The following is an 11,788-nucleotide window of genomic DNA, read 5'->3' on the forward strand; positions in this document are numbered from 1 at the left end:
AAAGCTACATCTGAGTATTAAGAATCATTTTTTTTTTCTAATTTGTTTCCTTCATTTCCTTGAGAGCAATGTATTTGGAAGTCAAAGCTTTGTATGTATGCAACAACTTGAGGAATATTATGCACACTGTCAAAAAAATCATTACAACATTATTAGTGGCCCAAATCCAAGAATAATATAGGTGTTTTTTTCATACACAACAAAAGTAGGTTTAATTAGGGTACATATATTTTAAAAACTATAATGACCTAATTTTAAATTAAACTTTATGCAGTACTCTATATGAGTCTAGCTCTTATCATCAATGAGATTAATCTTTATTGGTGAATTACTTGCTGAATTTTCATGGCTCAACAAATTATTGATAAAATAATAGATATAATTTCTATGACCTGAAAGGATATTTTCTTGCAAGTGTTTATTCCAAGCTTTATTAATTTATTTATGGGAATCTCTGAAAAATTATGGTATTTAGTTTGAGCTTTAAAAGATTATTCTAATAATTAATTATTCAAAAGTAAGTTTCATTTTCATTATATATATATATATATAAATTCTTACAAATATTATTATTATCTAATATAATAATTATAGTATATATCTAAGTTGGATATTTTTTACACTTTTAAATATTATAATATTTAAATATTATAAATAAAATATATAAACTAGTTTTTAAAGTAATATTTTATTACTTATCAAGATACTTTATTATTATTTTATATAATTTATAATTATATAATATATAAAGTGATATTTTATTACTATCAAAATACTTTATTATTATTTTATATAATTTATAATTATATAATATATAAATTTGTGTCTCTATATCTTACATTTTAAAAATTGTATCTTTATGTATATATTCGTATAAGTGTCTATTTTAGTGTTTATATCTTTATCTTAAATTTTGAATTGGAAAGGAATGATACTATTTTATTTTATTTTAAGTTGAGTTATCACTTATTAGTGAAGTTGAATAATAATCATAATAATAATATAGAAGTAAAAACTGTCTTGATAACTTTTTTTTAATATTTTTATTCTATGTTATAAGTTGAAGACGATAGTAATTCTTTAGGTTGAGGTATGACTTCTATTAGTGAATATGTTTTCTTCTTTTAGAATTAAAAACAATTTATTTCTGTATGAATATTCTTGTAATATTATTCGTATTTACCCACTTTAAAAGTTATATGGACACTGTGAATTTTAATTACACTAACCATTTTAAAATATTATTTGTTAAAAAAATTGATATGAATAGAATCTACAATGAGAAGTTGGTTTGTGTGTGAACTGATAAAGTTCTTTGTTGTTGATTGATGTTTGTGATGTCAATTAGAAGATATACAGAAGAAAAGGGTTTGTTTTTATATAAGGAATAACCATTTTTATTCGCAGCTTAGGAATAGAATTTCAAAAAGGTCCAGGGCAGTTGTCAACACGCTGCTACTATTTTTAGACATTAATCTCCAAAGTTCCATCATTCTAAAATTCTTCTTCAACCAACTACAATTTTTTGTTGCTCCTACTTTCTTTTCTCCTTTCTAACACTGTTCTTCATTTCCACAACAAACTTTTATTCACTTCTGAACAAACACAAATTACTCATCTTAATCGTATTGACTTTATTTATATATATTAATGGATGTTGACTATGATCTTAGGAAAATATTAAATTACAGCTACACTTTAATTCTTCGACAAGTAAATAAATAAATTGTAAGAAAATATTAATGATGAGATAGGACGTAACAAATATAACAATGTTATGAGTAGTATAACACCTCAATTATAATATTTTAATTTTATTCAAATATAAAAAATACATATAAATTCTTCACATACATATACCATCTATATGTATATTATATATTCCACATATATGTAAATGTACACATGAATATATCCAAAATAAGATGACATAAAAAAATATTAAATCATCTATAGACTTTCAAACCAAAAACTTGTAGAATCATTAGTTTTCATATTAAAACACAATTTGATTACGGACTTAAATAAATCCTAAAGTTAAAGGGTGAGATGAGTACTCAATACATATAAATCATAATCAACATGAGACTAAAACATCAAGTTTACGAAATGCTACAGATCATTCATACAAAATGGACAATAACATAATATTTCTCGAAAACTAATATTAAGTTTTACACCAAAAATTTGCAGTGCCTCTCACCACATAATATATCTCAAATCTCCCAACTTAATAATTGGTTTCAAATCTGATTATTAGTTCGATATTTAGACAAATAATTGTTTAGGAAGATATTCTTGTAGATTAAACAATTATTCTAGAAAGTAATTAAGTTAAGTTGAATCAAGTCACAATTAATATATATATATATATATATATATATAACATCCTTATAAAAGAATATTTTATTTATTTAAGTGAAAATTTTATTGATATGAGTGTCTGATTATTATTTTAAATATTTAATTGTTGAAAGAAAGGTGGGATAAATCATAATTCCTGTGATAAAATAAAATAAAACTTAATTCTCACTTAAATATGTTTGTAATTATTATAAAATGTGTATTTTTGAATTTGATGCTTAATTTTGTTTATTTCTTTAAAATTTAGTAGTATTATTTTTAATTTTTATTAAATGAATGATTTTTTTTAATATATATATATATATATATATAATTTTTAATCATTCTAAATCTAAAAAATATGAATTTTAGATAATTAAATAATATTTAATCAAGAATGTAGATTTTTTTTTAAAGTATTACATACCAACATTGTAATATAAATCCTCTATAATTTATCTGAGATAATTTACTCAGGTAATAAATGTCAGATAATATTATGACCAAAGACAAAATTTAATTTTTAAAATAAATTTGTGATAAAAACTAAAATAAAAAATCGTTAATTTTATAAATATTAAAAATTGCATTAAGTCTGAATTATAATATCTAGAGTATGCTTAACGCTACTTCTTATATATAATTTAAATCTAGCCTTCCAGTTGGCCTCAACCTTTAAAGACAGTTTTAATCACGTATATTAGAAGTATTTTATTTGTTTAGTAAAATATTTAGTTTCTACAAAGTAAAAATAATTTATGAATAAAACATTTTACCAAAAAGTCCCTTATACTAAAACTGATTTTAACCTATACTAAAACTAATTTTAAGAGTGTTTGTCGCACACACGCATCGAATACACGATACTCGTTGACATATATCTGTAAAATGTTTAATTCAAAAAATATTTTTTAAATTTTTGATAATTCTAGCACGGTTTTAACACAATTTAAAAAATATACATTAATTTTTTAAAAAATTCAAACTTATTGTATAAATTTTGAATATAATTATAAAAATAAGAAACAAATCTTTTAAAACCAGAACCAGCCATATCTTTCTACTAAAAAAACTGAAAGATACTTATCCATATAAATATTGATTATCATTTATATAACTCATAATTATATTATATGTAAATTTGTTTTTTCACAAATCTATATTTTAGAGATTATATACATTCTGTTATTATTTACTTGGTATCAGTTTAATTGTCCGTGTATATATATGCTATATAGATTTTAACTTAAAAAGATTGTTCTGGTTGTTCTTTTTTGTCTGTAGGAGGAAATTTATGCAAGGCAATGTGAAGTTGATTGGTGATTGGTGATGAGCAATGACATTATTCTTCTCCCATATATCTTCTACAGCTCAGGAAAAGACCCTACAAATAAACAGTTGACCATTTGGGAACAAAAGAAGAACCAAACTCTCTTTCAATTCAACTCACACTCTGTCTCTGTCACAACTCTTACCCGCCAAAATGCTCCCAACAAAAGGCCATAAAGAGAAAAACTTTCATCTTCAACTCCACTCCATGCGTGCAAATGCTAACACAACACCTTTCTCTCTCTCTACATATATTCCAGTTTGATTCTCAACCAACAATCCACCGTTACTTAATAATATTCTCCCATTCTTCAAGAACATATCTTTCTGCAATTGTCTATTTTCTCTTCATTGCTTTCCAAGCCAAGAATCTCTCTCTCTGCCACTTCCTCATAGATTCCTCTCCCTCTTTTTCAGCCACTATTAACGATCTCTAATCAACCTTCTTTTCCATCTCCTCTCCTCTCTCTCTCTCTCTCTCCCCTTCTCCTCTCTTTCTCATTTTCATCTTTCCTCCTTCCTTTTCCTCTTCTTCTTCTCACCCAACCACAAAAATCTATACATACTCATGGCTCCTCCCTCAGATATCAACCATCTTTCTCACCCTTGCATATACGGTATTTTCTTTCTTTTTTCTTCTTCTTCTTCTTCTTCTTTTTCCTTCTGTTCAAACAACAAAACAAAAAGCTAGAGCTTCTTCTGCATCACACTTGCCATCATCGCATGGAAGACAAAATTGATTTTGCAAACTTCAGAATACCCACGTCAAACTATTTTTTGAACTTTTAACTCCTTTTTTTGGTGGTTGTTGATTTTACTAAATGGGTATAGATGGTTGTACTTGTTCTTAAAAAAAATCATTTTTTTTACTTTGAATACGAGTCCAGAAGTTATGTAAAGTGTGCAATAAGATACAATCGAGTCGTGGACCAAATTCGATTTGTACTGTAATTTAGTGGTTTTAAATTCTAATTGAAACTTCTTTTTTGTTGCAATTTTGGTGGGAAGCAGGGGACTTTGTTTCTTCGTACTCAGAGAGAAAGTCTGGTTTTATGAAATGGTTTGGCAAGATTTTCAAAATTGGGTCCAATAGAGGAAGGGGTGGTGGTCGTCATCTACAGCAGCCTGAAGAGGAAAACATGGCTTGGCCAGCTCCAGCTAGATCAATGGTAAACAAAAAACATTCATGTTCTGTTTTGTTCCATTCGTGACACTGTTGTTTTCAAGGATATCTATATCAGTTGTTGTTTCTTGTTTGTTCTTGTCACTCATACAAGTAAATCGAAGGATTAATTTTTGACATTTCATTCCTTTTTGGTGCAAAACAATAATGATGTGGAAAACAACTAAAATGATTGACTTTTTTGCAAAGTCAGGAATCAAAGTCATAATTTTGTAAAGTCAAGACCTGCAACTTTTTACCTTTACAATTTTAAGAACTGAATGGGGTTTCACTCTAACTCAATCCTGATAAGGACTACACATTTGTCTTTTTTTTTGTCTTGTTTTGTTGATTAGACATCCTCCTGTTCTTATCAAGTTGAATTGAGTCTCTTTACTTGGGGTTACAGCTTAAAGCACATTGTGACTTTTACTCACTTTTTTCTTTCAAGCTTTTGGTTAAGCAATGCTGACTTGTATCTTATTTCTGCACTACACAACATGAGTTGTTCTGCATCATAACAGAGATGACTAATGCAGCATTGTTTTTAACTAATTTTCTGAAGCCTGCTTCTTATATTTGGGTTATCTGCTTCTGCTACAATGTAGAATATTTTTCCTTTACATTTATCCATGTTGTGTTAAAATTACTTCCTTACTAAAAAAGCATTACCAATATGTTCGGAGAGGAAACTTCATAGTTTAGTTTCTTTCAAGGACATTAAAATACATTGAATTTCAATTTCAATTATTTTATTTTTGAATATTTTAGTTAAATAAGTCAATTTAAAATTAAATTTTAATTTTCTCGTTTTATTAGAATATTATTATTATATACACATTTATTTTAATATTAAATACTATTTAATAATTTAAATATTGTTTAATGATGTTTTCAATCAATATCCATTGAGTTTTTTTTCAACAAAAGTCTACCAACATTTTTTCAATCGATGCTATTAAGAGTTTTTTCTATTGACATTGGTGAATTTTTGTTTGGAAGTGATGCTAATCATTACTATTTTGGCTAACACTGATTAAGGTTGTTGTTTTTTTCTCGGTTATTGTTTTCTGTTATTTTTTGACAGACTTTTTGATCAATATAAATTGAAAATTGCCTGGAATAACATTCCTCGGAAATAGTCTTAATCAAGATTTACTAAAAGATTTTCAAGATGAGATTGTAAAAAAATAACTTAGACATTATAAAAAAAATCTGGAGTAACATTGACTAAGAAAAAAACATTACTTCAATATTTTGACTTACATTAGAAAAAAAAAAAAAATTCTGCAAAAAATTGACAAATAACTAGTACAATTTTTTGTCAAAATAAATACTCTACTTTAGCAAAAAAGCAACTTTCAAGTTCATGATGTTTTGAGTGAATCCGAAATTGACAATATCTTCACCAAGTTGACAATGCTCATGAGAAAAGTAAAGAAAGGAGAGTATTTAAAAAAAAATGTAAATAAATAAATAAATTTCAAAATTTTACTATTTTGTAAATAACATTTAAATTTGTTTACAATATTAAATAATCAAATTAAACAACAATAAATATTTCAAAATTATTTTTTATAGAAGTTATTATCTTCTCAAGGCCTTTTAGAAGGTCTAAGATGAGGGTTCATAACTGGATATGCAATGAATTTTTTGGTTCTTTTCATAAACATATGTTGAATACTGAGATTATGGAATAAGTATTGAATAATACTGTTGATGTTATTAGGATGACCGTGCTAGATCTCGGAAAGAGAAAGAAGAGTTGGACCATGCAATTGCACTTTCTTTAGGCGAAAATTTGAAGAGACCAACGGGTAGGTGCTGAAATTTGAAAAATGCACTTTCTCTCTAGCTACTGTGATCTAATTAAACTTTTTTTTTTGTTTGATCATAAGGGTATAAATGGCGAACAGGAGCAAGAATTGATGAAGACTATGCAAAGGCTCTTCAGGATCGCATGTTCTCATCTGCTCATCCTCCATATGCCCCTGTACCCGCTTATCCCCATGGATATGGGTAATCTTCTCTCTCTGCTAAACATTGTAACTCATAAAGGGTTTCCAAAAATAGCGTGATTGTTGAATTTTTTTGTATTGGGGATTCCCCTAGTCAAAATTACTTAATATTTCTCTATCACTGTGTGTTGTGGGCATAAATTTGAACAAAATTTCAGAATATGTTTGATTTCTCTGTCGAATTTACCATACATTATGCAATAAGTTTGTGAGCATTCATTGTTGTGATGCTAACACAGTAGGAATTTATTGACAACTGATAATGTGCAGTATGGAATCGCACAGCAGAATATGTGGAGGGTGCAACCAAGAGATCTATGGCGATTGTTTGGGAGTCGGTCATAGTTATTTTCATCCAGACTGCTTCCAGTGTCACTCTTGTCGTTACCCCATTACTGAGCGTGAGGTAGTTCGATCCTCTTGAGATTAAGAGGAATCTGATATCATCGATAGTACTTATCTTCAATACTCTTTACAATTCATGTCTGTGAAAGTATTGATTTTAACTCTTCTCTTTTATTTGTATCTTACTTCCTTTTTTTCTGTTGATCCAAGTTTTCTTTGTCAGGGAAGCATCCATATCATAAGTCCTGTTTTAAAGAATTGACCCACCCTAGATGCGAAGTTTGCTATCAATTTGTAAGATTAGCCTGCTACATTGTTCTGCTTTTGTTACTCCTAGTTTTCTTCAAAAAGTTCTTTAAATTTCAGCGAATTTCATATACCTTGTAAGGGAGGGATAGTTACACTAGTTAGTTTATAATGATGGGACCAATTAAATAGTCCAATTAGTCTCTTTTTTTGGTGATGAAAATAGTACAATTAGTCTACTTGTGATACGGCATCATTGATATCGTCATATCCTATTCATTATGAATATTGAGAAGATTGTGGAAATTCTGTTATGGAATAAGGCTTTTGTTGTTCTTGCAGAAATTCTGTTTTACTTTTTTTTTTACATTAATTAATCATATGATATGCCATAAATTCTTTCTATTAATAAAATTGATTATTTATCACAGGACTACCTAGTAAAAAGATCATATCCTCTGTGTCTGTTACTATTGATTTCTAATCTTCAGGGTTAGTGAAAAGCAATATTAATATGATTGTGGTATTTTATTTCACTTTCAGATACCAATAAATGCTGCTGGTTTGATTGAGTATAGGTGCCACCCTTATTGGAACCAAAAGTATTGCCCATCTCATGAATATGATAATACATCTCGGTGCTGTAGTTGTGAAAGATTAGAGGTACGAACATATATAGTTATATCTCTTTTTTTTCATATGCTTCTCCCTTTTCTGATCTTTTATTTTCTTTTGAATTATCTTCTTGAAGTCTCGGAATGAAAGATACTGTAGATTAGAAGATGGAAGGATTTTATGCTTTGAGTGCATGGAATCTGCTATAATTGACACTGGTGAATGTCAGCCTCTTTATCATGCTATCAGAGACTATTACGAAGGAATGAATATGAGAATAGATCAGCAAATCCCAATGCTTCTTGTTGAGAGACAAGCACTTAATGATGCCATTGTTGGAGAGAAGAATGTAATGAACCATCCACTCTTTCTTTTTTCAGCTTTAGAATTTATTCAATTCCTCTAAACTTTTTATTGGCTTTTACCAGGGATTCCATCACCTACCAGAAACTAGGGGCTTATGCCTTTCAGAAGAGCAAACTGTCACAAGCGTATACTATTTACTTCTTTTTTTGCTTGTTTAACGAAGCCTTCACGAACCAACTTATAAATTATCTGCCAGGTATTTCAATTAATTTATGATATCTTGTGTTGTTTCAGGTGCTAAGACGGCCAAGAATTGGTGGTCATAGATTAATAGGGATGAGATCTCAACCTCAAAAGCTGCTTAGAAAATGTGAAGTTACAGCTATTCTTGTTCTGTATGGCCTTCCAAGGTAAGTAGCATTTAAAGACTATGGAGTCCTTATAAATATAATACACTACTAAGCCCCTCAAGGGCCAAAAATAGACAATGTGAATTCGATAGGATGGGCCTAAAGAGACCCAAAAGAAGAAAAATACAGTGGCTTTTAAAAATTTTATAGGATGGTCTTAAAATATAAAAAATAATATTTATAACTTCATTTAATTTATATTTTAATTTCCTAAATTAGATAATGACATTTGTAGGGGTCATTATTTATAGTTGGCATCTTTACACACATAAAAGTGTATTCCTTGTTATCTGTCAATCTTCAGTGAAGAACATAAATGTTTATGTTTATCTTATTTATGGCTTTAATGGTAGTCTTTAGCTTATCTTCTGCTTCTTATTACAATGTTATTGCAATGGTACTTTGTGCTTGTAATAATGTTGATCCAAAATTTATAATAAATTTCATGAAATTTTTTACTGGATGCAGGTTACTCACAGGTGCTATACTTGCCCATGAGTTGATGCATGGTTGGTTACGCCTGAAAGGTGATAATGTGTTGTTATCTTTGTATTCAACTGCACAGTATTGCCTGATTTTATCTCACTCTGCCTTCAACTAATTAAGCAGGTTACCAAAACCTTAGTCCTGAAGTAGAGGAAGGTATTTGTCAGGTTCTCTCTTACATGTGGCTTGAGTCAGAGGTGATGTCATGTGCTAGAACCATGCCATCAACATCATCAGCTTCTTCTTCCTCCTCCTCATCCTCCCACTCATCAAAGAAAGGTGCAAAATCTCACGTTGAACGTAAATTGGGTGAGTTTTTCATGAACCAGATTGCCAATGATTCTTCCCCAGCTTATGGTGGTGGCTTCAGAGCGGCTAATGGAGCTGTGAATAAATATGGTTTACGTTGCACTCTGGAACATATTCGTTTGACTGGTAATTTCCCAGTTTGAGATAAGAACCCGTTCTCACAGGAGTTTGCAACTAGAGTTTGATGTTGTAATATTGGTTCAGATACGAGAGACAAGGTTGGACATAATTCCTCCTGTTATTTCATACCCAGGGGGAATGTGGTGTCCCTGTGTAAGGATATCCATGTCCAAGCTCAATAATATATTATGCATGCCTTGTTTTTAATTTATTTGGTATTATTTCTGATCATTTTACTAGCAATAATGATATTAACAACTACAGATTTTTTATTTTTTATTTATAGAAATCTATACCGTCTCTAAAAAAATAATTATATCAATACGAAAAACTCTCAACAAGTTAAATCTTAACTTAGAATATGTATAATATTTATTTATAAATATAACATTTAAAAAGCGGATTCAAATTGTAGTTTGGATTACCTAATTCAATTTCATTTTATAAATTACTTTTAAAGTTATACACTTTTTTTTAAATAGTCATGTACCATAAAACAATTTCTTAACTTAATAAATGATATTGTGTCTAATACTCAGTGCAAATCTTATAATGTATTCCAAAACTGTCTTAATCATATTCGAACATCAATGAATTCGCTTCATCATATACACAACATTAATGAATTCACTTTATTCATTTCCTCTAAGTACGTTATCAAATAGTTGATATTTTAACAAAATTCATTTTTAGATTGGGTGGAAAAAAAAATTGTGAAATTCAATTTATTATTCAAATGTATATTATTTTTAATCTATTTAAATAGATTTATTTTAAGTCTAAATTTATATTTTTGGATTTTAATTCCAATCCATTTAATTGAATATGAACTAGATATAGATCGGATACATTTTTGGATTATTCAAAAATAGATCATGGGTTAAATTTTGACTTGGTCCGGGCCTAGGTTTAGTTGAGTCAATTCGAAACCAGGTCGAGCAAAGTCGGCCCGAGTCCATGTCGAGTTGAGTCGGTTCAGGTCAAAGTCAAGTCGAGCTGGTTAGGGTCCAAGTCGTGCCTATTTGACTCAGGCCAAAGTTGAGTTGAGTCGGCCCAGGTCAAAGTTGAGTTGAGTCGTCAGGTCAAAGTTGAGTCGAGTCAACCCAGGCCAGAGTCGAGCTAAGTGGACCAGAGCCCAAGTCGAGTCGGCACCGAGCCCATGTCGAGCCAAGTCGGCCTGAGCCCATGTCGATCCGAGCTGGCTTGGACGGATGTCGAGTCGAGTCGGTTCGAGCGGAAGTCGAGCCGAGTTGGCCTGGGTCGATGTCAAACCGAGTCGGCTTGTGCCGATGTCGAGCAAAGTCAGCCCAGGCAGATTTCGAGCCGAGTCGGCACGAGCCCATGTCGAAACGAGTCATCCTGGATCCATGTCGAGCCAAGTTGGTTTGAGCCTATGTTAAGCCAAGTCGCTTTGTGTCCATGTTGGGCCTATGCCGATTTGAGTCGACTTGAGCCCATGTCGATTCAAGTCTGCCCAACTCAGGCTCATGTCGATCTGAGTCAGCCCGATATCATGTCGATCTAAGTTGGTCCAGATCCATGTAAGGTCGTGTGGGCCCATGCCCATGTTGAGCTGAGACGGTGTGGACCTATGTCAAGCTGAATCGCCTCATGCCAAGGTTGAGTCGGCACCAGGCCCATGTGGAGCCAAGTCGACCCAGGCCCAAGTCGAGTCGGTCCTAACCCTTGTTGAGCTGAGTCGGCTAGATTCCATGTCGAGCCGAGTGGGTCGAAGTCCATATCGAGTCGAGTGGACCCGGATCCATTTTGAGCTGACGGTCAAGACCCATATCAAAATAAATTTAATCTAATTAATAAAGTGAATTTAATCTATTTTAAATGATTTTAAAAAAAATACAAATAATTTGATCTAGTTAAAATGGATATAAATTTTAAATCCAATCTATTTTATTGGATTAGATTGGATGTTGAAAAGTCCAATCCATAAGCCCCTAATCCTATATAATCTAACCATAAGTTTAAGTAGCTGTAAACCATAAGATGTAGTACTCTCATGCATGGTTACATGCATACATTGTTATACATAGACGCCGCTTAGCTCTCTATAAAATAGCATTAAGCAATCTCTTTAATTCATA

At 30.5% G+C, this 11,788-nt stretch overlaps 1 protein-coding gene across 1 annotated transcript; it reads left to right on the forward strand.

Moving 5' to 3' along the window:
• The first annotated feature begins 4,067 nt into the window (after positions 1 to 4,067).
• LOC137815022 (protein DA1-related 2-like) lies at positions 4,068 to 9,896 on the forward strand. The gene is made up of 12 exons (XM_068618034.1): positions 4,068 to 4,289; positions 4,684 to 4,841; positions 6,564 to 6,651; positions 6,733 to 6,853; positions 7,123 to 7,258; positions 7,408 to 7,491; positions 7,987 to 8,106; positions 8,195 to 8,407; positions 8,487 to 8,549; positions 8,659 to 8,774; positions 9,243 to 9,301; positions 9,384 to 9,896. Exons 1-12 carry the CDS (start codon positions 4,241 to 4,243, stop codon positions 9,710 to 9,712), a joined length of 1,536 nt encoding a protein of 511 aa, XP_068474135.1. The 5' UTR covers positions 4,068 to 4,240; the 3' UTR covers positions 9,713 to 9,896.
• The last annotated feature ends 1,892 nt before the right edge of the window (positions 9,897 to 11,788 follow it).

This window comes from Phaseolus vulgaris, chromosome 1, assembly GCF_000499845.2.
Source record: "Phaseolus vulgaris cultivar G19833 chromosome 1, P. vulgaris v2.0, whole genome shotgun sequence".
Taxonomy (NCBI): domain Eukaryota; kingdom Viridiplantae; phylum Streptophyta; class Magnoliopsida; order Fabales; family Fabaceae; genus Phaseolus; species Phaseolus vulgaris.

Coding starts and splice junctions, on each gene's coding strand:
- LOC137815022 (XM_068618034.1), top strand. CDS start 4,241: ATGGCTCCTCCCTCAGATATCAACCATCTTTCTCACCCTTGCATATAC. Junction 8,550..8,658: donor AAGAGCAAACTGTCACAAGC/GTATACTATTTA, acceptor GTGTTGTTTCAG/GTGCTAAGACGGCCAAGAAT. Junction 9,302..9,383: donor TGGTTGGTTACGCCTGAAAG/GTGATAATGTGT, acceptor CTAATTAAGCAG/GTTACCAAAACCTTAGTCCT.